This window comes from Gopherus evgoodei, chromosome 10 (assembly GCF_007399415.2).
Source record: "Gopherus evgoodei ecotype Sinaloan lineage chromosome 10, rGopEvg1_v1.p, whole genome shotgun sequence".
Lineage (NCBI taxonomy): Eukaryota > Metazoa > Chordata > Testudines > Testudinidae > Gopherus > Gopherus evgoodei.
In genome coordinates this window covers 33,937,924-33,963,375 of record NC_044331.1, presented here as the reverse complement: position 1 = coordinate 33,963,375, position 25,452 = coordinate 33,937,924, and the positions used below count along the sequence as shown (strand labels likewise).

The 25,452-nt window shown below is 41.6% G+C and overlaps 1 protein-coding gene across 1 annotated transcript in view; it reads right to left on the bottom strand.

Moving 5' to 3' along the window:
* TLN2 (talin 2) overlaps positions 1-25,452 on the bottom strand; it is a 209,235-nt gene that overhangs the window by 119,508 nt on the left and 64,275 nt on the right. Inside the window, 11 exon segments of the mRNA XM_030578202.1 lie at positions 1,438-1,635; positions 3,148-3,267; positions 4,395-4,603; positions 7,665-7,767; positions 8,593-8,721; positions 9,136-9,270; positions 11,078-11,191; positions 14,251-14,364; positions 16,965-17,093; positions 17,943-18,109; positions 24,732-25,026. Coding sequence (XP_030434062.1) covers positions 1,438-1,635; positions 3,148-3,267; positions 4,395-4,603; positions 7,665-7,767; positions 8,593-8,721; positions 9,136-9,270; positions 11,078-11,191; positions 14,251-14,364; positions 16,965-17,093; positions 17,943-18,109; positions 24,732-25,026 — 1,713 coding nt within the window.

Sequence of the window (25,452 nt, the reverse complement as noted above, 5' to 3'; positions counted from 1 at the left end):
GTCAGCTCGACCACGGGTCTCCCCGGGGAGCTCTCCTGGACCGGACTCGACGGCCCTCTCAGGACCGGAGTCGACGGTACCGCGGCCGTTGGTGCTACGGCAGGGGTAGGTGCCGGGCGATCCGGACGAGTCTGCACCGAAGGTGTGGAGGAAGTTGAAGGCCTTCGGTCAGGTCCCTGCGCAGGAGAAGGCCAGTGCCGAGGTGTCTTGGCGGAGCCGGCGCAGTCCAGTGCCGGAGGAGCGCTGTCAGTGCTCGGTGCCAAGGACGGAGGGTTAAGGGCTGCCTACATAAGGAGAGTCTTTAATCGAAAGTCCCTCTCCTTTTTAGTCCGCGGCTTAAAGGCCTTGCAAATGCGGCACTTGTCGGAGATGTGCGATTCCCTGAGGCACTTTAGGCAAGAGTCGTGGGGATCGCTTGTGGGCATCGGCTTTTTACAGGCCGAGCACAGTTTAAACCCTGGTGAACCGGGCATGGGCCCGGGCACCGGGTGCGGGGAAGAGCTAGAGCCCAAACTCCGCTAAACTATGTACAACAACTAACTAACAACTATAAACTATAAAACTAATTATACTACAGACTAAGTCAACTATATACAACAAGAGATCAAATGAACGAAGAGAAGCTAGGGAAGTGGAGGACAGCTAAGCCGTGCTCCACTGTTCCAACGACCAACACGGGCGGTAGGAAGGAACTGAGGAGCAGGCGGGTCGGCAGGGGTATATATCCAGCGCCGTGGCGGGGCACTCCAGGGGCAACCTGCCGACCCACCGGAGTTGCTAGGGTAAAAATCTTCCAGCGCGCACACCTAACTGGAATGGATATGAGCAATCACTCGAAGAAGAACTACACAATGCTGTCACACATGTTGCACTTTACCAACCTTCTCTACAGATTGGCTCCAGTCTTCAACAGATCCATGGATGTGATATAAAGTGTATGCTCTGGTGTCACATTGAATGGGAAATGCCAAGTTCAGTTTATAGGGGTTTTACTGTGTGCTGAGTCCTCTTCATACTCTGATGATTTGGGGCATTGGGCATTCAAGCTCTAGAGCTGCTTAAGTGTAACTAACTTAAACTCCAATTACACTCCTGGGTAATTGCACCAAAATAGAAAATGGTCCTTTACAAAGCTTCTGACCACTGGAAAAGGCAACGGATTACTCTATATTCAGCTATACAGATCACAAATCAATTACCACAAGGCTCACACTACATGGATGAGCATGAAATCATAGTTTCAACAAGCACCAGGGACAGATACACCCATCTATCTTGCACAATACGCAAACCCCACCATGCTCTTGTCACTTCTAAATGGTAGATCTGACTCTTCTGTAACATCCACTGCCTACATATAGGTTTGGACTAGCACAGTTTAACATCCCTACATGCCCAGGGTAATACAGTTAACCGACTACAGCCACCAAAACTCACTTGTGCTTGACCAGCCATTTCAATACCAGCATCAAGGAACTCATCGAAGTCATCACTGAACTTTCCAGAGGCTGCAGCCAACTCTCCGCTTTGGCCCCGGGTAGCATGAACCACTTCCCCTGCTGACTGGTTCAGGTCAGCTGCAGCCTGGTTCAGTTCACTTTGGGCTTCTTGGAAAGATTTAGAACTTGGAGGCAGCTTCAAGAGAAGAAGACATGTGTCTTAGTGACCACAGAGACCAACCATTCAGACTATCCCTTAATTACGCAGTTCAACACAATTCAAAACATTAAAGTAATGGAAGTGTGATCTTTGAACCTGACAATACTCTGCATAGATTCCACGGCCCAAAGGGACCACTGTGATCATCTAGTTTTACATCCAGTTCCTGGATTGTTAGGATTTCTTTTATTTCAGAGGTGGGCCTGAACCATAATCCTGTATAACAACTATTCTGCTGGCTGGGCAGACTGTAGGTACTAAACTCTAAACATCTTGCTCCAAACTGCAGGACTCTGCCAGCTGAGCTCAAAGCCAGCAGTCCATTAGCCAGGAGGAATAGCAGCTATCTTCAGGCTCAGTCACAGAAGGGAACACACCCCCTCGGTCAGTGTTACTCTCAGATCCCAGCAGCCCCTAAAACTTCAGGATTGTTCAATATATAACACCAGTTCTGATTTTTGGGGCTCAAATCCATTTCTGCTTTAAATATTGGCGGATTAAGGTCAAGAAATTGATCCCCATCTCAGAGGCGACATGGAAATACTCTGATTTGTCCTTTCATTCTAAAATACTGGCAGCTGTAAACTAGGCACAAACTTTGGAGGCTCCGGTATTCCAAGGCATTATCCACGCCCCAAAATAAGCTTCACAGAACAGATTTACAGTAACAGAACTGAAGATAAGCGCTGTATAAGCTCAGAAGCTTCTTACTTTCACCAACAGAAGTTCGGCCAATAAAAGATATTACCTCTCCCACATTGTCTTTGTAATATCCTGGGACCAACACGGCTACAGCACTGAAAAGTACAGGAACTGTGTTAGTATTAAATGGCTCCTAACTGTGTTTGAGGCCTGAATTGACTATTGCGTTCATAGAAGTACTTGACTGATTGTACCTCAATGTTCAATCCTCCATTCATCTGTGGAACAGGTGGAACTAGTAATGGAAGAGTAAACTTGACCAAACTACAGAACACCCATATGCCTCGGGCAAGTTACAACTTTTGCCAGCTATTAGTGACATTCAGGGTAGGAAATCGGGACATGACTTGTAATTTTATTTAAACAGATTCTCCACAGATTTTTATAGGGATGAACAGAAAAATAGTGACATTTTGATACAAAGCATCAGAAGGGAATATCCTCAGGTGGCAGGGATCATGCTCCTTGTGCTGACTCAAAAGGATCACTTTAGGAAGAAAACAGATTGTATGTTTCAAGTGTCCGCATCCATTCAAACATTGGTCCCTCTGCTGAGACTACAACAAAGGAATGAATGTTAACCTAGGTAGGGTTAGCAATCTTTACAAGTCACAAACATGGAGACTACCCCAAAATCAACAGAAAAGCAGTTCAGAATAAAAAATGGCTATTATACAAGACTGACTTGTAATCTAGAGTATATTGGCTATTCAAGAATTTAAATTGTGAGGAACCCAAGCCAGAATTTTACTTCTGAAACATCATTTAACATCAAAGATTTCTCACCGAATCAACAAGCAGTTTCTTGCTGGATTCTCCAATGCTCTTCAAGGCTACGTCAACATCCTTTTGTCCAGGCAGACAATTCACACAGTTATTTAATGAGTGAGACACAGCTTTGGCCACCTGGAAATATACATACAGGCACAGGCAAAACAAACGAGAAATCCCAATGAGGAATAAGGTCCTATACCTCAATAAAATCTAGCTAAAAGGCAGTGTGTTTTGGAATGTCTAAATCCTAATTCTGGTTTAACAATGACTCCTCCTCTGAGGCTGTTCATTTAACTACTCTCCCTCAGTTTTCCCACCTACAGGGGAAACTAGCCAACTAACCAAGTGTTAGTTACAGAAAAGCTTTAAGTATTATTGCTCACACAAGGCTGCCTGGGGGGAAAGGAGCAAATGGGGCAGTTTGCCCTGGGCCCCGTTTTAGAGTGCCCCAAACCAAACAGCGTTGCAACCTGGTGTGCAGGGTCGCAGTGCCACATAGGTTTGGCCTGGAGACATTGAGATCTCACAGGCTGAGTTGCAACACCACTGACTGAAATTCCTTCCCCTCTTCTTCCCCCATGATCGACAGACTGCTGGGACAAACCTGAGAGGAGTTACGACCCTGCATGCCAGGTCATAACACCTGAGGCATGGAGCCAGGGCCAGCCCCGTGGGACAGGAGTCAAGCTGTGCCCCATAGTGATAATATTTTTGGAAGGATGGAGGGCCTAAGTTTCAGATATTTCCCCAGATTCCCAAAAACTTCTGTGCAGTTCTGGCCTCAAGGCACTATTACTAAAAACATGTCTCTCAAATTTTGATTTAAAAATAGTCAAACTCTCTCAATCAACAGAAAAAGGACTTTTCGTTCTGATAACACAATGATGAGATCCAGTAATGATGAAACGTCACTTGTTTAGAAAGATGGATGTGTTACAAACATCGCAAGTCAACCCAGGACCCTTCATTTGGTAACATCAAATGTAATTACTTTTTCTATTTCACAACCAAGAGTATACTGCCCAAATAAGGCATGCGTTAAAGGCCTTATTCACATGCAGTAAGGTACAGCAGGCAAATCACTGCATCTCTTAAAAAGAAGCCTTTGTAAAGAGAATTACATTAACAGCCCGTTTCCCAAAGGTGCCTGGAATAGTACACTCCAGCACTGGCTGCATTATTAGTGTCCTGCGCTAAACATGCTGAAGTCACTCTGCACTTTTTGTACAGCAGGTGCACTAGCCCAGGTTGCAACTTACCTGAGCTAACCTCTGCTGACTTTCTGCATCCCCAGGTGCAACCAGAGCCTGTTTTGCTTCCTGAATAAGCATAGCAGAGCCTTCCATGACATCCCTTGCAGAATCTAACATTGCATGTGCTGCCATTGGGTCAGTGGTGGATGCTGAAACGCCTCTTGCTGCCTGAGCCAAAGTCTTCAGAGCTTGAGCTGTTTCCCTGGCAGCAACCCCTAAATTCAGATTTCATCAAATACTCGGTTAGTATCCTCTAAGGCGCAATGTGTATTCTTTTATGGCAGCTGAATTGCAAGGTAATGACCCCCTTTCTACAGAACACTGCAAACATTTTAAAATGAGTGTTTCAGATGTGAACACATTTGAGAAATGCACACAGCAAAACCATAAAATCAATATTATACCCACAAGAGCTCATTTCAGGGTGGTTCTAAATCATCAAACAGATATTTTTTTATGGAGGGAGGAGAAGAAAAATTTAACAGTTTCAAGTTACTTCCAACTTAGCTAGTGAAAAAGTACAAGTCTTGGCTACCAGCAGTAACAAATTCAAAAAAGACTAAATATATGGAGATATACACATATATCTCCTAGAACTGGAAGGGATCCTGAAAGGTCATTGAGTCCAGCCCCCTGCCTTCATCAGCAGGACCAAGTACTGATTTTGCCCTATCCCTAAGTGACCCCCCTCAAAGACTGAACTCACAAACCTGGGTTTAGCAGGCCAATGCTCAAACCACTGAGCTATCCCTCCCCCTAGTCTTAGGAGTCTAAATCCTACTGGCTTTCAAGGAGACTTAGGGCCCTGAAAGTCTAAATCTCTTTGGAAAATGGGACTTAAGCTTTTGAAATTTTCACCAAAGCTGGATAGGGCACAAGCTGAAATTCAAGTATAAAAGCTACACAGAGGATTTCAAGGAGAAAGCAGCGCAGTAGCATAATTTAGTTTCATCATGCAGACAGTCATATAGCAGACCTCTGAAAACTGGCTTGTGTAGCCTGTCTGACCTAGACTCTCAGTATGTTCACAGCCATGTTGTCAAGACCTGTGACCCTGGAAGAAGTGGAAGAATGTAGCTATCTTGTGTTTAATTCAGCCCTTATTGAAATGCTACACAGTACTCTGGAACTGTTAAATGATTTTTAAATGAGCCCCCAGAGTACTAGAGGTAAAATCATTGTCTACACAGCAATGAACTGCATAACAACGCGCTCCATTTAAATAGGTGATCTTTTTCAGTGGCAGCACACACCTTAACTCTCTCATTCCTACCACAAAAAATACTACAAAAAGGTTCCCATTGACGGCACCATTCTTCTTTGTTACATCACTTGCTTTCCAATCTATAAATATTTAGACATTTAAACAGCTGGGATGTAGTTTCACAACCTAATGAACACAAATTACATGGCTGCCAATTAAAAGTGTATTAATGTTAACATGCTCAGTACTACAATTGCAGAAGTAAAGCAGAGTTAATTCTATGCACTGCTGAGTTTGCCACTGTTTCTAGCTTCCATCCCTCTCTTCAGTGACCTGCAGTACAAATTTTGCCCTGGCCTATTCCTTACTTATAAGTCACAAATAACTCCTCAACTCTCCCCAGAAAAATCCTCTCTTTTCTACACTAGAAGCGTCAGGTTCTGAATGTTTTTTTCCTTTACTAGTTACTTCCCACTGGAATGGGAGTCAGGAGCCCTGGCTTCTAATCCCAGATTATCCACCAACCTGCTGTATGACTGTGTGTGAGTCACTTCATCTTTCTATGGCACCTTCCCCTTCTCTAATTATTCTGATTTATTTATTTAACTTTTGACCTCCTCAGGGCAGGGACTCTCACAGCACACAGATCAATAAGGTCTCGATCACTGCTGAGCCTGAGATGCAGCAACTGTCGGTCTCAATAAAAGGGAAAATGAGGAAGATGAGTTTTAATATTTACAGCTTCAACCCAGTCCTTTAATGATCATGCCAAAGTCCTCCAGGAGGCAAGCCAGCACCTGAAATGCCTAATATAACAGCCGTGGATATTAAGGGGTGGGGTGGGGGGTGTCATCTTCACACATCATGCTGCAGCAATAAAAAAAATGTCTGATTGCTCAGTCTTTATTTGGGGGCAGTGAGTTTCAGTCAAACAAAACAAGGGAAACTTGCAAATGAACTGAAGGACAGATATGAACTGCAGTGACTCTTCCACCAGTGGAATATAAAATTAGGATTAACAGTACCCAAGTGCTATGCGGTAAACAACAAAACATCCATATACCACCACCTCAGCATTTGTTCAAGCACAAAAAGATCCTCATATTACCAAAGTTTGTATTAGATAGAAAGTACGGAAACAGATATTGAAGAGGATTTTCAACTACATAGGAATGCATTACTGGCTAGGATTTTCTAACCTAACAGCTATTTTATTGCTTGATTTTAAAAGAGCTACTAGATTTCAGCTTCAAGTATCAAGACTTCTGAATTTTCATTGGACATGCAACACTGACTACTGTATGACTATGTAAAATTTGTGTCATCTTAATTCAATTCTATCCGGTTCAAATGAAAGCAACTGACATCTGTGTAGTCTTGATCCAAATACAACAAACGAAACAGCAATTGCCATAATGTTTATCAGTAATACTTAAAAATATCCCATTGCAGCATTAACATCAACACCTACTTAGAGAATTTTAAGGACTAAAATTTGACGTCCATTTAAATGTACGCATCCATTTCCAAAACAGAAATGTAAATACTTTTTAGAAACAGACCTTTTCAGTCCCTAAAATAACGCACACAAAAGGTGAGCAGGAGTAACTGCGGAAAATCACATATGGAAAGATCGTGTGTCCATATTGTCCACTGGCTTTATCCCTTAATATGCAAATCTGATGCATGAATTAGAGATGCTAACTGCATGATACATGTAAATTCAGAACATGCAGTAAGGGGTGCACCGTTTTTATCAACACATCTTGGGTGTGTTTTGGACCACAGAACATACAAAAACCTAAGTGTTTTCAACTATTCAATACGCACATCACAGCATTTTCAGCTAAACTGGGTTCTCACAACACTAATCTCCAAACCACATGGCATTTAATTGTACCTTGAAGAGCTATCTCCTCCACAAAAAAGGTTTGGATTGCATTTTTTTTTTTTTTTAATTAACAGACGCCCCAACCTCTATTGAATATACACAGCTAGACAGCAGCCTCTGCAACCTGGTATCTCCTTTTATAAAGTGTTTTATTTTTATAAGCAATTTCCAGTAACAGTACCTGTGTAGTGCTCATTGCCTTGAGCAGCGCAAGTCAACAGCTGGGCCATTGATGAACCAACAGCTTTAGAGGTACTTCCGAGGTCCTGTGCACATTTTTCCAGCTGTGAAAATATTCAAGAGATAACAGTCTTTGTTTAAACTGAATTCAAATAAATTTTCCATCCAAGAGCAATGGAAAGATTTCCCACCCCCTCCCTCTCTCTCTCCCTCCCTCCAAACTAGCATCCACCTCAGCTACTGAACCTACACCTTGCTGCCCTGCATTAGTGAGTCTCAGACCCCGACTAGCATATTTTCATTGCAGAAGTTGAATGAAATGAAAGTAGCAAATAGCAGGCACAATGAGAAGGAAATTAGAGCTTTAAAATTTAGTTCTGATCATTAGCAATAGAAATAATGACATGTGTTTTTTAAGAACATATTTTGCTCTCCAAGCCCAAGGTAAAAAAATAAAAATCAAGTAATGTGCTCTTGTGTATTTTTCCTTACAATGTGCTGGATAAACAAAGGAAAGAGACCTTAAAAATCTTTATGACAGTGTCCTTAAAAGCTGATTTTTTCCCCTCAGTACTCTAGGGAAGAAGGCCTCGCCTCCAAAAGTTATTTCAGCCAGAGGGTAGGCTTCTTATTGGCATAAGGATGTTTCATGGTGTCAGAGCTGAAACCATTTGTATAGTGGCGTGCTCAGAGCCATTGAACCAAACTGTAAACCCCGAATATGATGGAAATAACTTCAAGCTCAGGGCTACAACAGCACTCTCAGCACCCCTACTTCCAGCGCCTATACATGGTGTTGGGAATGGATTTTGGAAGAATATCTGTGTAAAATGCCATTGGAATGAGCATCAGCCAATCATGTGACTGACTCCTTTTACCAACGACACCTTAAAACTGACTTGCTAAGCCTCTTCTGCCCCACCAGTTACCGTTTCTCCTGGGAGTGGTTTTAACTGTCCATCTACAGCGGCCATCTTAGCATCTTGCAGTTCATTTCTGAGTGTTTGGACTGTGTTCAGAGCAGAGTCAATTTCCATAGGGCCACATGCTTCATGAGCCTATCCAGAAAATAGACAAACAGAAACTATTAGTATCATTAAATAACTGTTCTACCACCAAAAATGGGAAGATTCATCAGTGATCATGTCTTGGAAGATTATCTGCTTTTGAAGAGACGATGCAGACACCAAAGGTCATCTTGGCATGTTGCATATTTTGGATACAAAACTACTGCATAACATACTTAGCTTGCCAGCAGAGGAATTCATTGTCCAGAGTCACAAAGGGAACTGAGACATATTTAGCACTGTTCAATTTCACTTTAGGTGATTAACTCACAATCAATAGAGCTAAAAGAACAGCAATGAATACAGACTTCCAAATGACATTTCCTACTGCACACAAGCTTTTACAAAATCAGGTGTTGTAAGCCACAGTTAACCTCTAACTGCTCAAAAAGGATATTGACCCACCTTTTGGGAGGCAGTTCTTAGCTCAGCTAAGCTCGTTGCAAGGTTCTTGGCACACTGACTTAGCTGCATTGCTGCGGCCTGGTCACTTACAGTAGGTACTGCAGCTTTGGCGGATGCCACCATCTTACTTCCAGGCTATTTAAAGATTAGAGAAGAATGTGTTGTGATTCATCAGATCACGCCTATAACCTTGTATAAAGGCTTCCAATATGAAACTAGGTCTAGAACTGACAGAACACTTAGGTCACTAACTTTTGCCATTACCACTGTTTAGGCTGGCTATTAGGACCACTGCAAATGCATCGAGTTTTACTTATGCGTTGTCCCTAACCAATCCCGATTCGTGTATTCACATGTTGTGCCTTGTCATAATCCTAAGCAGTGGGATCTCTGCAGCAGACACTGGCTTTGTTTTATTTATTTGCACAGTGTCTAGCTCAATGGGTACCAATGTTTGACTGGAGCCTCTAAGTGGCTCCTATAATATAAATGATAGGGAGTTTAAATATTTGAAGAGAACAGTTTACCAGTTGTGCATGTTTACACAGACATGCATGGACAATATACATGGTAAATCTGTAATTTCTTGCAACATTTCTGAATATTTAATGTTTTTCTTCTCAATATTAGTAAACAGAAAAAAAAGCAGTCAAGTCATAAACAAGCACAGGATCTGCGGATAACACATCTTGTTTACCCCTTCCAATACCATGTCATCTCCATGGTCTCTGAGTACTTAAACAGACAAGGCGAGTAGTCCTAGTGACTTCAATGGGACCATATGGGTGAGCAACTGTGACAGGGTGCTCCAGTGCTGCATGGAGTACCTTACTGACAAATTAAATCATGGCAGGTCAGGTGAGGCTGATTGGGTCTGGCCCCAATCAGGCCAAGCACAGAGAAAAACAGCTCCTGAGCTTGAGTGGAGGCAGGTTTAAACACAGAAAGCTGGTGGACTTGATGTGTCATTTTGGGCTTTGTTCTTTTCCTCTGTGCTTTGGAATGTGTTCAGGGAAGGAAAATAAAACGTGCACCTCTCAAAAGAGAAAAGCACCTGTGATTTTTGCTTTTATGCAAGCCAGACCACAGCTCGAGACAGACCTGTGACAGCAGCATGAATAGAATTAGACTCAATGCCTTATTTCACTTTTAATACCCCACCACGTGGTGCCAGTGACCACTAAAAAGATTCACTTCTTCCCTGTAAGACAGGAGGGAGTGCCTGGCAAATCTGAAAAATGTATAACATTTCAGTATACAGAGCTTCCTGATTTTATTTTAACTGCCAATAATAGTTCCAACATTTATCTTGACGCAACAGCTGGTCCTTTGTTATTAACAACACCCTTTATCTTTTGTTCAGTGTTTGGAAGGAAGCATAGACTATTGCTTATCACCTGGGTTTTCCTCAAAACCTTGAATAAGTTAGATCACTTCTGTGTCTCGGAAAGCCATCTGAAAAGCAGGGTTGACACGTTCCCCTCCTTATAAAGGGCTTGAGAACTCCAGATGAAACACTGTGGCTGTATCTAAACTACGGATCTGTACAATGATGGTACATCCAGTTTCAGCGGAATGTGTAAGAGCTCTAGTTAGGCAAGGTTCCAGACACTCATGGCATTTTCACTGCCTTGCCAACTGAGCCTCCTTTTCAGTAGCCAGTTTCAGCGCAAAGTGTATCACATTTTCACACTTTCAAGGAAAGCTGAACAGACAGTAGCCTGTGTTACCTCTGGCTTGAACTCAGGGCAGTTGTGGCAACACCTATTGCCCCAATGATAAACTAAGTTCTCCTCACCACAGTCAGTGACAACATAGAGCTCTCAATTTGACCCTTCAATGTGACATGCACATTTCTCACTCCACAAAGTGAAGACAACTCAAGACCAACAAGGTGCTGTTGAGGGGAAAAAATCTACTGCATTTATTTGATTCAGTTTACCTGAAGGAAGTTCTGGCTGGAATTTATCAGAGCAAGCTGAGCACTGAGGTCTTCTGCCTGAGCCTGGCTTCCCCTCACACCCTGCACCAGCTGAGGAATGTGGTCAGCAACATTCTGTCGGCAACAAAGGAGAAAGTTTTAATTGTTAAATTTAAAAACTCATTCAGTACTAAACAAAGCCTCATATCCTATAGAATTTAAGAGGGATGATACCAATATGATTCTGTAGACAATAGTCAGGATTTCACATAAGTTAATAAATCTCAGATTGACTGTTTAGGAGAGTTCCTACAGTATTTGAAGACGTTGACTCTTTCTGTAGAATTCTATAAGTTAGTTTAGAAAGGAAGGTTAAGACTTTTCTGTAATAAAAAAAGGTTCATCAGAGATGTTTTCACTGACTCAGGAACGTTTTGTTTTGGACATTAAAATTACTATTTTACACTCCAAATTGCTCAGGTGTGTAGATCTTTCAAGCATCTTTCTTGCTTCAAGAAAACTTCAACTCTCTCTTTTGGTACTCAGCTTACTTTTATCTGACTTCCAAAAATATGCTTATAGTATGGTTGTAATGTTCTGAAAATTTATATTGTTAAAAATGTATTCTCACCCCTATTCAAATGTCAACTCATGTTTACATGATTTATTTCCAATACAGTCTCCAAAAATGTTTTCCTAATGTTGAGGTTTTCTGCTTCAGGAAGAAACTTCAAAAGAGGATTTTATCTGCTGTATAATAAATCAATGTCAAAGCTAAACTTGAATGAACAGCAGTCAACACATAGGATAAACTGCCTTTTGCATTTCTATTGAAAAAATATCAACTTACCTATCAGACAACCTTTGTATGCTCCTTTGAGATATGTTCAAGCTACTTCTTTTATTTACCAAATTTTCAAAAACTCGAATGTGGAAAGTAATATACTTAATAGCCAATTGGTAAGTGTTAATGTCTTTTTCTGGGATCTTTGACTTGAAAATGGATGTCTATTATAGTGGCGGTGTTCCTGACTTCTGCATAGCTTCTCTCAGTAGAAAAATAGGCTCTTTTGCACTCCAGTTGATTTCTTATTTCTCTAGGGGCCTTGAAGGAACATTATTCACAAGCACAAATTAGTCTGCCGGCTGTAGCTAAACCACAAAAGAACAGTCACTTGTCAAGCGACTTACTCTGTGCTCTGGCTTACAATCAGGAAAATGTGAGGGCATCTCCATGTGCTTACTTCTGGAATATCACAGCTCTGTGCTCTCAGCAACCTTCTTGTCAGTGAATCTGGAATCCCGTAACCCAACACCACGGTCTCATTATAATTTGGTTTGGTAAGGGAATTTAAGGGCATAGACTGCATGTAGGGTGACAAGGTGAACCTGGGTCACAGTATCAAGCTGTTGTCCACATTATCTTGGTACATTAGGGAAGGGTTTTTTCTCATGACACCACAAGCCACCACCCTTGCTTTATGGTGTGTTAAAGTAGAGCATTCAGAAATTTCACTAGTAGTCGTCACCCCAGTCCAGTTTCATTACTATTCATCATTTCATATCATCTCTCGTGAACATGGTGTAGGTCAGTCCTTGCTCAAGGTAATTACAATCTAAATTAGACAAGTCAGGTCCATGGACCAAGGAAAGGGAAGGAAACAGTAAAAATAAATAGGAAGGAAAGTACTGTTCTTGCACTCTGCACTGCGATACAACCTCGTTACCTGTACTGATGCACTCCCAGAGAACAGAGACATACCTTCCCTTCCCCACCCGTAAAATAGTCACTGGATACCAACTCTGACCATAAAGAGCAGTCTGCCAGTTGGCCTACATGACACCACACAGCCACTTATCTGGCATGAAATTAAATCTCTTGTAATGAACAACAGAAAAGCACAAGTTGACAGCCACAAGTGATAATTCTTCATATTTGTGAGATCAGTATAAGAATTTCCACCACACAAACCTCTCCCTGAACAGCCTTCAGAGAGGCAATGTACATGTACTGTGTACTCAGTTCAAGAAAACGGACACAGATACCAATTACTAATAGTGTAGAAGATCTGTACTTCTGCTGTGTCAAGTGATGCTGGGGGCACAGTTTATAAACACCAGCCACTGACCATGAGTATTTACACCTAATTCCACTGGTCACTACCAAAGAGACAATGTCTCCTATTTCTCTAGTCAGGATCAATTAAGACCTTAAATAAAAAAGAGGTAAGGCCTAACTTTGTATCTGTCCCCTGAGTACTACTACTGAGTACACTACTTCAAAGCAATGCTCCTTAGGCCACGTCCAGACTACCTGCCGTATCTGCGGGTTAAAATCGATTGCTCGGGGATCGATATATCGCGTCTAATCTAGACACGATATATCGATCCCCAAGCATGCTTATATCGATTCCGGAACTCCATCAACCCCAACGGAGTTCCGGAATCGACACGGAGAGCCGCGAACATCGATCTCGTGCGGTGTGGATGGGTGAGTAATCCGATCTTAGATATTCGACTTCAGCTATGTTATTCACGTAGCTGAAGTTGCGTATCTAAGATCAATTTCCCCCCCCTAGTGTGGACCAGCTCTTAGACAGCTCTGGAAAAGCACACGGACTCTGAAGGGGATTCACCATGGGTGGTTCCTACACAGTGAACTGGCTGTGAAGGTCTCCTGCCAGTTCACTACTCTTTCAGTGCACTAATTGCAAGGCAACCCCTAAGTAATCCACCTCTCTGCCTGATGTACTCTGCATGTAGGGTACTGCTGATTTATCTGCAGCATACACCCCAAGAAATATGCCATATTTGCAGCAGGTTTGCATTTTGGAGATACTTGCAAAAAATATTCACATCCGCCCATCCTCTGTAATAGGTACTGCCTAAACATTTGTAAAAGCCATCTATATTAGACAAGGGACACTGCTGCCTTGCACACATTCTAAAACAACAACATTTCCCTGATTTTAACAGATGATAACTAACTGTGGACACCAAAACAGAAAAAAAGCATTCTTAGAAATAAATGCAGTGTTATATTTGATACGGCAACGGAACAAGAATCAAATGCTTTGGAGTCAGACTGACACAGGCAACTGAATTTCAATTTCCTAAGAAGTTAACTGCATTAAAAGGGACACAGACTACAGATTATCTGCCAAGTGACTGCTTCCTCTGTTAGCAAATATTACCTTGCAGCTCTGGACAAGTTGCTGGTGGGCTACTGTGTTCTTGTTGGAAACGGCCGCATTCTGAGAGGCTGCAATTGTCTGAGTGGCAGCAGCTGCTGCCTGTTTAGCTGCAAACTTTAAAGGGGGGGAAAAGCAGTTAAAAGGCTGAACTGGTATAAGCTTGAGTAACACAGAGAACACAACAGATAAAATAGGCATTATTGCATTTAGCAACTGGAACCTATGAAGTCATTACCTCCCCTTGACTTAATTTACCATAAAGACTCTGTTACTTTCCACTCCAGATGAAAAGTGAAATGATCATTATTATCAGTCTTTAAATTTCTAACAACAAAGGAAAAAAACACCAGGCACTATAAACATTCTAAGAGCTTCCTTCTTCCCATTGTTAGTCTTTCGTTGCACAAACTTTTTAGGAATACTAAGAGCTATTGTTAAAATAGCCTACAGCATAATGACAGGCTGCTGAATGAGATGTGAAGACCCACAGTAATCTAAAACAGTGGTGCTCAATCTTTTTCTTTCTGAGGCCCCCGCAATATGCTAAATAAACCTCCACAGCCCACCTGTGCCATAGCTGGCTTTCTCCATATAAAAGCCAGGGCCAGTATTAGGAGGTAGCCAGCAGGGCAATTGCCCAGGGCCCCATTCCGTGAGGAGCCCCGCAAAGCTAAGTTGCTCAGGCTTTGGTTACCGCCCCGGGTGGCGGGGCCTGGAGACCCGGGATTTCTGCCCCATGCTGTGGGGCTCTGGCTTTCTGCCCTGAGCCTTAGCAAATCTAATGCTGGCTTTGCTTGGCGGAGTCCCTGAAACCTGCTGGTGGCCCCCAAGGGGGCCCCAGATCTCTGGTTGAGAACCACTGATCTAAAGCATTAGCAATAAAGTACAGCTGTTTGTGTGGATTCAGGAATTCTTTGAAAGGAGCCTCTCCCCTCATCCACAGCATTTTAATTAAGACACAGGTTGAAGAAGAAAGAGTTTTGTCTGCTATGTGCAGAAAGTCAACTGCAAAGGTTTTGAATTCAACTATCATGGAACTGCAATATGCAAAACACATCAAGGAAATTAGTAATACAAACTGGATTTAGATTCCAAAGAAGAACTTGGCACCATGTTTAAAAACAATGTAGACACGTTTGCAAACTCTCTCTCTCAAGTTTAACCTAAAGTGATGCATCATTGACATCTTGATTGCTCAATACTCTGCTAAATGCTACAGTCACTTGGCAATAATAAATTGCACTGCCATGGAAGAGATGGTCACCATGTCTATGGAGTGGAACAACTTGCAGGGGTTTAGCTCTAGGGATATAATGGATCAATAAAAGTAGAGGAGGGTAAACAGAGCAGTCCACATTGCTACATTAAGCAGTCCAAAGAACAGACTCATGGATGTACCTTGAAAAGCATTCCTCATGGGAGCAAAGGACCAGTTCTGCTTGGGACTGCTCAAGGCCAAAAAGGTAAGACACTAAGGTAACCATAAGTGGAAGACATGAAGGGATGAGTTTGCTTGGGTCTAAAAATATAGAGGGACAACCTGAACTCAAATACTAAGAAATCTTATTAGTGATCTCTCTCTACACACCTCTCTCTCCCAAAAAAATATAATTCCACCTCTTGCCAAATACATTCCAATCTGAATATTCTTAACATTATTCTTAACACCATTCCTTAATTAACCCACCTAATAAATACATTCATCCTTGAACATGAGCTTGTTAGTTTATAAACTATTACTGACACAGATTACTCATCTAGGGTAAAATAGTAAGATATTTTTACAGAAAAATAACACCTTATTTTCTACAAGGGTTTCTTATAGTGTAGCTAAAAAGTTCATTCTAATGCGTCACTGCTTAAATTACTCAAGATTCACTCATTTTACACTGACATAGTAGTTTTAATACAGTACTCATCCAGATGAAGATTATCTACTCGGATCTTTTTGTTGTCTCGTCTTAATCGACTAGAATGATTTTCAGACTATTGTAAAATCACAGTTGAAAACCAGTAACTAAGAGGTTTTTCCCCCTAGTCTTTTGTACATTTAATTTGCAATTGTGAAGGTCAGATGTCTCTAGAAGATTAAAGTAGGCTGAATATCATCAGTACAAGAAATTGCCTTTTTTCCTTTGCTGCACCTCTGGCTATTATGTATTGCTTCCAACTTTGTTTCTGAACCTTTGCTTCTTTGGGTGGCTTTAGAGTTTAGCTGTGATGCAATCACCGGTGTTTTGGGGGCCGTTTAAGTGAAGTTCTGTTGCACATTCTTGTTAAAAATCTCCAATAATATTTGGTAAAAAACACAAATCACGGGATTACAGATGATTATTTAAATGGAAATGAAACAGTGAGAACTCTACTGTATTTACCCTGAAGATCACACCACCAATAAAATAGCTGAAGGAACACAGCAGTCTCATAATAACAAAAATCCCTCCAGCCTGTTTGTTACTGACAGCTAAACTATTGCAAGTTAATAAAACATTTAATATGCAAACTAGTTAATTCACACTACACTCAGTCTGGAAGGCAACTTTCAAATGAAAGTGCCCCACATTAGCTGTGTTTAGGTCCACTTCTTATGGGGAACTTGAGATTTTTTTGTCTAAAGTCTGCATTTATAATTGTTGGAATGTGTCTACACAGATATGGGTTTGCATAATTGAAGAAGTGAAAAATAATAGAATCAAGAGAGTTTGGTTTCAAACCTCTAATCTGTTGACAATTTTCTTCTTGATGGCATTCTGAGCTGCTGCATTTGTGGCAACCCGCAGTCCCTCTGCCGCTTCTCTCAGTCTCTGCTGTTGGTCTTCATTTTCAGGATTTGCTGCAGCCCCCTGCACAGGAGTTGCGAGTAAAATACAAAACTTCAAAAAATGTCCATGTCTATATATTAAAATATATGAGGAATTTAATTCCCACTATCCTCTATCTGATCAACCTGTTTTCTACAGATTAACGTCACTGTTAAGATGAATTAAAGAAGGAAGTTTCAACAATCATCATGATTTCAGGTAGAAATTAATTGTAGGTGCAGGTTACTGCTTACCATGTTAAATATGGTGAAGAGAGCAGTCAGACTTTCAGTAGATAGACCAGTGTATTAAACCACACAGCTTCATTACTCCCCACACAGTCTACTGGACAGCTACATGTTAAAACTCCACATACAGTAGGGAACTGCTATTCTGTAAATTGTGTATTATCCGTGCTCTAACAATTACAGTATTTACATAATCACAGTATTTAAAGTTCACCTTTTAATTCCCAATGTAACAAGACTTTTGGTAGTTATAATCTGATTATCAGAATGGTGAATTAGGACTCAAATTTGACATGTTAGTTTTTCCCTTTTTAAGGCCTGAGAAAGTATTAGTAAGTCAAGGACATCTACATCTATCAGGTCAGTAAAGTCACCAAAAGAATATGGAAAGAGTTTTGGAATCCAGAAAGAATGGATCAGCTAATACGCATACTTCAACTGGACTTTTAGTTAAAGTTAAAATGGAAGTTGTCAAATGCTACCCAAACATTCACAGGCTAACCATTGGTTTCTGCTTTATAACAATTGCTGTTTACAGCCTACTAACTACACATAATGACTCATGTTTGTGCACAGGCATGAAGAATTATGTTAATATTCAGTGCCTTTCAGGTTCTTCAGTTCACTGTTTCCTGGTAGGTACCTTTGCTGCTTCAACCATGCGAGCTGTAGAATCTGCCAAAAGTTTAGCTGCAGCTAGAAGCTTTTTAGAGTTGTCCATGTCAATTTCAGCCTCAGCATCTGACCTCATAGCGTTGACAAGATCCGAAGTAGCTTGGGCAAGTACCCTGGCCTGCCGCACCATTTCACCTACAATATTAACAAGTTAAGCTTTGAATTTCTTCACCTTTACCTAAATTTCAGTTTAAAAAATCCCCTACCTAAGACTAAAATAAAATTAGATTTTCTGAAATTCTCGTTTGAATTAAAATTACAATTAGATACTTCATTGCTCAAAAGCTTTAAACACACAGTTTTGGATCAACACAGCTAATCATGGGAAATTGATAACATTTGACTAACAAGAAATGCAGCAGGATGAACATGCATAGCACTATGCTTAACACTAAATTTGGGGCCATGGCTACACTTACAGTTCTGCAGCGCTGGTAGTTACAGCTGTGTTCGTACAGCTGTGTAGGGCCAGCGCTGCAGTGTGGCCACACTGACAGCTACCAGCGCTGCAGTGTGGCCACATTTACAGCATTTGCAGCGCTGTTGGGAGTGGTGCATTGTGGGCAGCTATCCCAGCATTCAAGTGGCTGCAACGTGCTTTTCAAAAGAGGGGGGTGGGGTGGAATGTGACAGGGAGCGTGGGGGAGACAGAGAGAGTGGATTTTTGGAGCTGACACTGTTCTCAGCTCCCTGCCTTGCAAGTTGTAAGGACTGGAAGATACACAGTGCCTACCTTCAATCATTTTAAAAGTTTTGACCTTTCCCCCACCTGTCTCTTATTCACTAAATGCTAATTATGCACTCCTAAATAGCCATCAGACCACATAAACAGTTGCTCAACATTACCCCTCCTCCCTCTCTCCTCAAGCAAACAGCTTTGAACATTCTAAAGCAATTCTCCTGCCTTCGCTGGCTAGCTCGCTGGAGCACGGAGCAGCTGTGTTTGTTTTTTAGCAAGTAGCTACGGGGAGATCGGAGTTCAGCCATTCTTCTGGTTTGTTGTGGACAGGAATTCTGGGATACCTAGTTATATCCCGGAGGCCAATAAAAGTGCTGGTGGTGTCCACACTTGCTGACCAGCGCTGCATCACCAGCGCTGGAATCGCTACACCCGAGGCAGACCAGGTGTACAGCCAGCGCTGCAACGAGGGAGTTGCAGCGCTGGCTGTGCTTTGCAAGTGTGGCCACATCCTGAGTTGCAGCGTTGTAACCCCCTCACCAGTGCTGCAACTCTCCAGTGTAGCCAAGCCCATACACTTAATTCTACCTATATGCCTTAGGTGAAGTCTCTGCCCCATAGAAGTCAACAGATGTTTTGCCACTGACTTCAATAGGGCGAGTATTTCAACCCTTCACAACAGTACTGATTTGTTTTCTCATAGGTGAGAAACCACAGGTTCCCTTTTCTTCCTTCTTCCACAAATGCATTTCAAGAAGCCTATTTTACTGAACTGTACAGAATAATGTAACACTTCTGGCAGAAGTGACTCAGTACCAATTCATTAGTAACAGTGGTAGGGTTTTAAACTTGAAAACAGGAATAAATTAAAGTGATAACACAATGAGTTTAGGTATAGACTCATAGACTCATAGGTCAGAAGGGACCAATATGATCATCTAGTCTGACCTCCTGCACAAGGCAGGCCACAGAACCCTACCCATCCACTTTTATAACAACTCCTAACCCAGGACTGAATTATTGAAATCCTCAGAATTGGTTTGAAGACCTCAAGCTGCAGAGAATCCACCAGCAAGTGACCCATGCCCCACGCTGCAGGGGAAGGTGAAAAACCTCCAGGGCCCCTGCCAATCCGCCCTGGAGGAAAATTCCTTCCCGACCCCAAATATGGCGATCAGCTAAACCCTGAGCATCTGGGCAAGACTCACCAGCCACCACTCAAGAAGGAATTCTCTGCAGTAACTCAGTTCCCATCCCATCCAACATCTCCCCGCAGACCACTGAGCAGACTTATCTGGTGATAATCCAAGATCAATTGCCCAAATTAAACTATCCTATCATAACATCCCCTCCATATACTTATCAAGCTTAGTCTTAAAGCCAGATAACTCTTTTGCCCCCACTACTTCCCTCGGAAGGCTGTTCCAGAACTTCACTCCTCTAATGGTTAGAAACCTTCGTCTAATTTCAAGTCTAAACTTCCTAATATCCAGTTTGTACCCATTCGTCCTCGTGCCTACATTAGTACTAAACTTAAATAATTCCTCTCCCTCCCTAACGTTAACCCCCCTGATATGGCAAGCATATCCCCCCGCAGCCTTCTTTTTGCCAGGCTAAACAAGCCAACCTTTTTGAGTCTCCTTTCATAAGGCAGGTTTTCCATTCCTCGGATCATCCTAGTAGCCCGTCTCTGGACCTGTTCCAGTTTGAATTCATCCTTCTTGAACATGGGACACCAGAACTGCACACAATATTCCAGATGGGGTCTCACCAGTGCCTTATATAACGGTACTAACACCTCCTTATCCTTGCTGGAAATACCTCGCCTGATGCATCCTAAAATCGCATTTGCTTTTTTAACAGCCGTATCACATTGGCGGCTCATAGTCATCCTGCTATCGACCAATACCCCAAGGTCCTTCTCCTCCTCTGTCGCTTCCAACTGATGCGTCCCCAACGTATATCTAAAATTCTTATTATTAATCCCTAAGTGCATGACCTTGCACTTTTCACTATTGTATTTCATCCAATTACTATTTCTCCAGTTTACATCACTCATGATCAAGCACAGAGGTTGAATGGGGATGTTTATTTCTGAAGTGGATGCAGATCATTTTTTAGAACACGCTTACTTTATTAATACAACTGGTACGACACCAAACTCAAAAGCAAAGTGAATCCATTGAAGCTTCCAGATTAACTGTTTGGCTCCTTTTTTTCCCCAAAGGTTAACCAAAGGCAGCAGGTGCTTAGCTTAAAAGAATACTGTTGTGTTTAAGAAGTCTCAACAGTATATGTTCCAAAGTAGTTTTGTCAGGCAAAAAAAAATTTCAGAGCTTCCCATACTGCCATGGGGATTTCTCAGATACTGTAGGAAGTTAACAATGGTGTTTATGAGGAATTGCTTTCTTAGCACACTCCTCCAGTCTGGAACGGAATATGAATAAAAGTAACAGATTTCACTGCACCTTTATAGCTATCTTCTGACATGTAATTTTTGCACTTAAAAAAGCCCCATAGTTACCAGGAATAAAGGGTAACCCAGTAAGTGGTAAATAATGAAGAGAACAATCTGGATTTCTTGGTAAACAAGGTGCAAGCAAACAATATCCATTTTAATATTGCTAAATGTAAAACATATACATCTAGGAACAAAGAACATAGGCCATTCTTACAGGATGGGGGACTCTATCCTGGGAACCAGTGATTCTGAAAAAGATTTTGGGTTGTGGTGGACAATCAGCTAACATGAGTTTCCAGTGTGACCTTGTGGCCAAAATAGCTAATGTGATCCTAAGAGGCATAAATAGGGGAATCTCAGGTAGGACCAGAGTGTTTCTTTTACCTCTATCTTTGGCACCAGCACAACTGCTACTGGTATACTGTGCCCAGTTCTAGTGCTCACAATTCAAGAAGAATGTTGTTAAACTGGAGAGGGTTCAGAGAAGATCCACGAGAATGATTAAAGAATTAGAAAACATGCTTAAAATGATAGACTCAAAGAGTCCATGTATTTCTCTTAACATAGAGAAGATTAGAGGGCAACTTCATTACAGCATTTACATGGGGAACAAATATTTAATAACGGGTTCTTAAATCTACCCGAGAAAGCTATAACACAATCTAAAGGCTGAACATTGAAGAGAGACAAATTCAGAATGGAAATACAACCACAAATTGTTTGAATGTGAATAGCCTATACTAAAAACCTAGCATAGCACCATGACCAAATGCATCACTGTATTCACACCCTGCACACTACTGTAATAATCTTTGAACAAAATATGCCTTGTGAGGTATTGCTTGAAAACTAATAACTCAGTGGTTAATAATATCATGGTGAAATGTGTGTATATTATTATATGTGAAATTATGAATTATAGGTAAAGTTGTCAGCACGTGTTCAAACCCACATAGCCCTGACTATGCAGAAATTGTTAAACAAGTCCATCCCAAACAAAGAAATGTGTGTTTACCTCAATTTACATATATGTAGTCCTTGGGACAGCAAGAGAGAGTAAATCAGTTCCTCCAAGACAAAGCACAAGCCAGTGCCTCTAGCCAGGTGTCATCAAGGTTAATTGGCAAATCATCTGTCAAGTGGCCATTCTTTGGCAATGAAAGGGGCCAGGAACAGATCAGTCTGCATTTTAGGGAACCTCTTTCACTAAGAGAATGTCTGTTTTCTCAGCAGCTGGAGGGAACTTTACCTCAGGATAACACTCAGCTAAACGCTTTTCAAAGGGTGATTGGATTATGAAAGTGAGGGGCAAAATCACCCCAAGTGTCATTTCTTTCTCTCCCTATCTGTCTACCTCTTTCTCTCTTTTTACCTAAGATGACAAAGAAATCAGCCCTTTGACTTTCAGGGAGGTCCTGACCTGAGAATTCGGTCAGCAATGCTGGTGGGAACCTGCGCAAATGACTTTACACTGAACCAAATCTAGCTTAAGTTGAGTTTTTGTTACTAGAAAGTGTTTTATATTTATTTCTCTTGTAACCATTTCTGACGTTAATGCCTTATACTTATACTCACTTAAAATCTCTTAGTAGTAAAATAAACTTCTTGTATTTTTTCAATTGAAAACTAACCCAGTGCTGTATTTAAACGGAAGGGTAACTCAGTAGAAGTAGCAAACTGCTGAATATTGAGGGAGGGATAACTCAGTGGTTTGAGTATTGGCCTGCTAAATCCAGGGTTGTGAGTTCAATCCTTGAGGGGGACACTTAGGGATCTGGGGGATTGGTCCTGCTTTGAGCAGGGGGTTGGACTAGATGACTCCTGAGGTCCCTTCCAACCCTGATATTCTATGATTCTATGACCCTTTACCGGGGCAAAAGACATATAATATCTGAAGTACGTAGGATAGAGCTAGACAGCGCAGAACACATGTATTGGGGAAAATTCAGAACCAGGAGTGTGTTGGTGTCACCCGGCAACTAGTAACCAAGGCTGGTGGAAGCCAGGGCGTGACTGGAGTGTTGCTGACCGGCTGCTAGGTCAGAGCTGTTGGACCAGGGCTGCAGCTCTACACAGACACTCAGTGTGTGACCTGTGTGCAGTTTGGCTGTTTGTGAACAGCCCAGGCTGGGAGTAACAACAGCAAAGCAACATGAAGTACCCCAGGTTGCAGGGCAGGTGGTGACACAGCCTCTCACTGGTCTGGATTGTACCCTTAAATGTGATAACCATCATGTGCATGTATGGCTGTGAACTGTATATAAACACTATCCAAGGTAACCTTATCCAAGGTTTCTGTAATCCTCTCTGCTAGGAGTCAAGACATCAGATAAAATATGGTTTATATGTGGCACACAGATAGTTCACCATGTACATATGCAGGAAAGCACACTAGTTAAGCCATAATTTTATGTGTCTTATTCTCTTAACATCATTGAGTAAAAGGTTTAGGATACTGTACTACAGTTTCCATTTTGAGGGCAAGGGATGGATTAATTAATGATATTTTTGATTTGCTCTGTATTTGCTTGGCCTTACCTTACTCTGCAGCAATTTCTCACCAAAAACATCATCTCAGTGAATTTGCCATACCTATCTCATCTCATCCTTATGTCCTAACCCAAACATAACCCAATTGAAAAGAGAGTCAATTTAAAGCTCAAATATCTGAAAAATTTCATCTCCTATATTTACTCATACCAAAGATGCCTATAGTGGGGAGTTGTTACACACTGCACAAGTAAAAGCTCCAATAGGTTAACATTTTCGTGTTAACCAACTAAGAGTGAGTTTCCTGTGTTTGGGTGGATATATAGCACAACGAGTAAAACATTTAAAAAACAGGATAATGTGATTATGAACCCACAAACATTGGAAGGGGATTCTAGAGGAGTTTTTAATAACAAACTCCTTGAAATCTTTAATTGATTAGATTTCAAGTAGATGGTGTGCCTGTAATTACCTCATAACAATTCATAATGCTCGCTAGTTAGAATAGTTTGGTCTCAACATTTCACGTTTCTATAACGGAGTTGTATATCAAGCTCATCAAACATTAGGCCCCTGCTTGGTTTGGCTCCAATGCCCATGTTCTTTAAACAAAGAGCTTAAAGGTTCAAAAGCTACACTATAAAAGCCAAGCACATAATGGAAACAAAATTCTTGCCTGCTAAGTCTGGTCAGATAAATAAATCTTTAAGGAATTAATTACTGGCAAAGAATAAAATAGCTGACTGAGCACTTTAACAGGCTGTATTCACATTTAGAGATACAAAACTGCTATAACATTCGTATGATGTGAAGCAGTGCAACACAAGAAGCAAGACATTAGACATCATCCCCTGATTTTCCAGGCATGATATTGGTTGTGTTAGCAGAGCTTCATATGCATCCATTATATAATTTAGGAACCCCCTTCCCCCAACATATACTTACGGGTGCTTTAATGATTTAATATTGTGGTTAGAATGACTGCTCATGGGAGCACAAGCCTATAGGCATCCCAAGCATTAAGGATTTCTGATTTGGTTACTTGAAATGAGTATATGTCGGAGGGAATTTGAGTCAGATGAAAATAATATCCCTATTAGAGAGAGTATGAAGATAAAGCAGCTCACCAGCATCCCCCATCGAACTGAAGATACTTTCAGTGACACACATAATGGTATCCGTTGCCTGGTCATAGCGTCCAATGGGCTCTCCCCTGCTTGCAAACTGACGGACGTGCTGCAAGAGGTCATTCAGGGCTTGGCTGACTACACTGGCTGCTGCACTGACCTGCTTCAGCAGCTCAGAGTCATCTGTGGCAGCCTGACAGGCTCTGACACAATTCTCCACCGAACGATCCACTAGTTTTCCAGCCTCGATCAGCTGTTCCTGGCATACGGGAGAGCTGATAGTGGGGCTCACAACCTACATTGAGAGAGAACACGGTGTTTAGAAAAGATTTAACAGGCCAGAAGTTACCAGCCCACTGCTAGAAGGTGACACATCTGTCTCCTTAGCATTCAGAAAACAGCTTATTCACCTACTAACAGTTGCCACACTACAGCATGAGGTACTGCAGTTATCTTCTACTGTAACAAAAGAGATTAGTAATGTATACCATACCATAGCATGGGAATGGCTCTTTAAATGATTACCACTGGAGGCTATCAAAGGGTTAAAAATGCCCTTGGCCCTTTTAAGTTAAGACTTTTTTGGATTACTGAACAAATGGAGAAATACATGAAGTTGGTTCTGAATGGCAGGTATGAGGCAGATTCTGGCAAGATAGCTGCAGTCATTTCACACAGCTCTGTATCCTAAAAATTCACTTGAAGAAAGCTTTGTGATCCT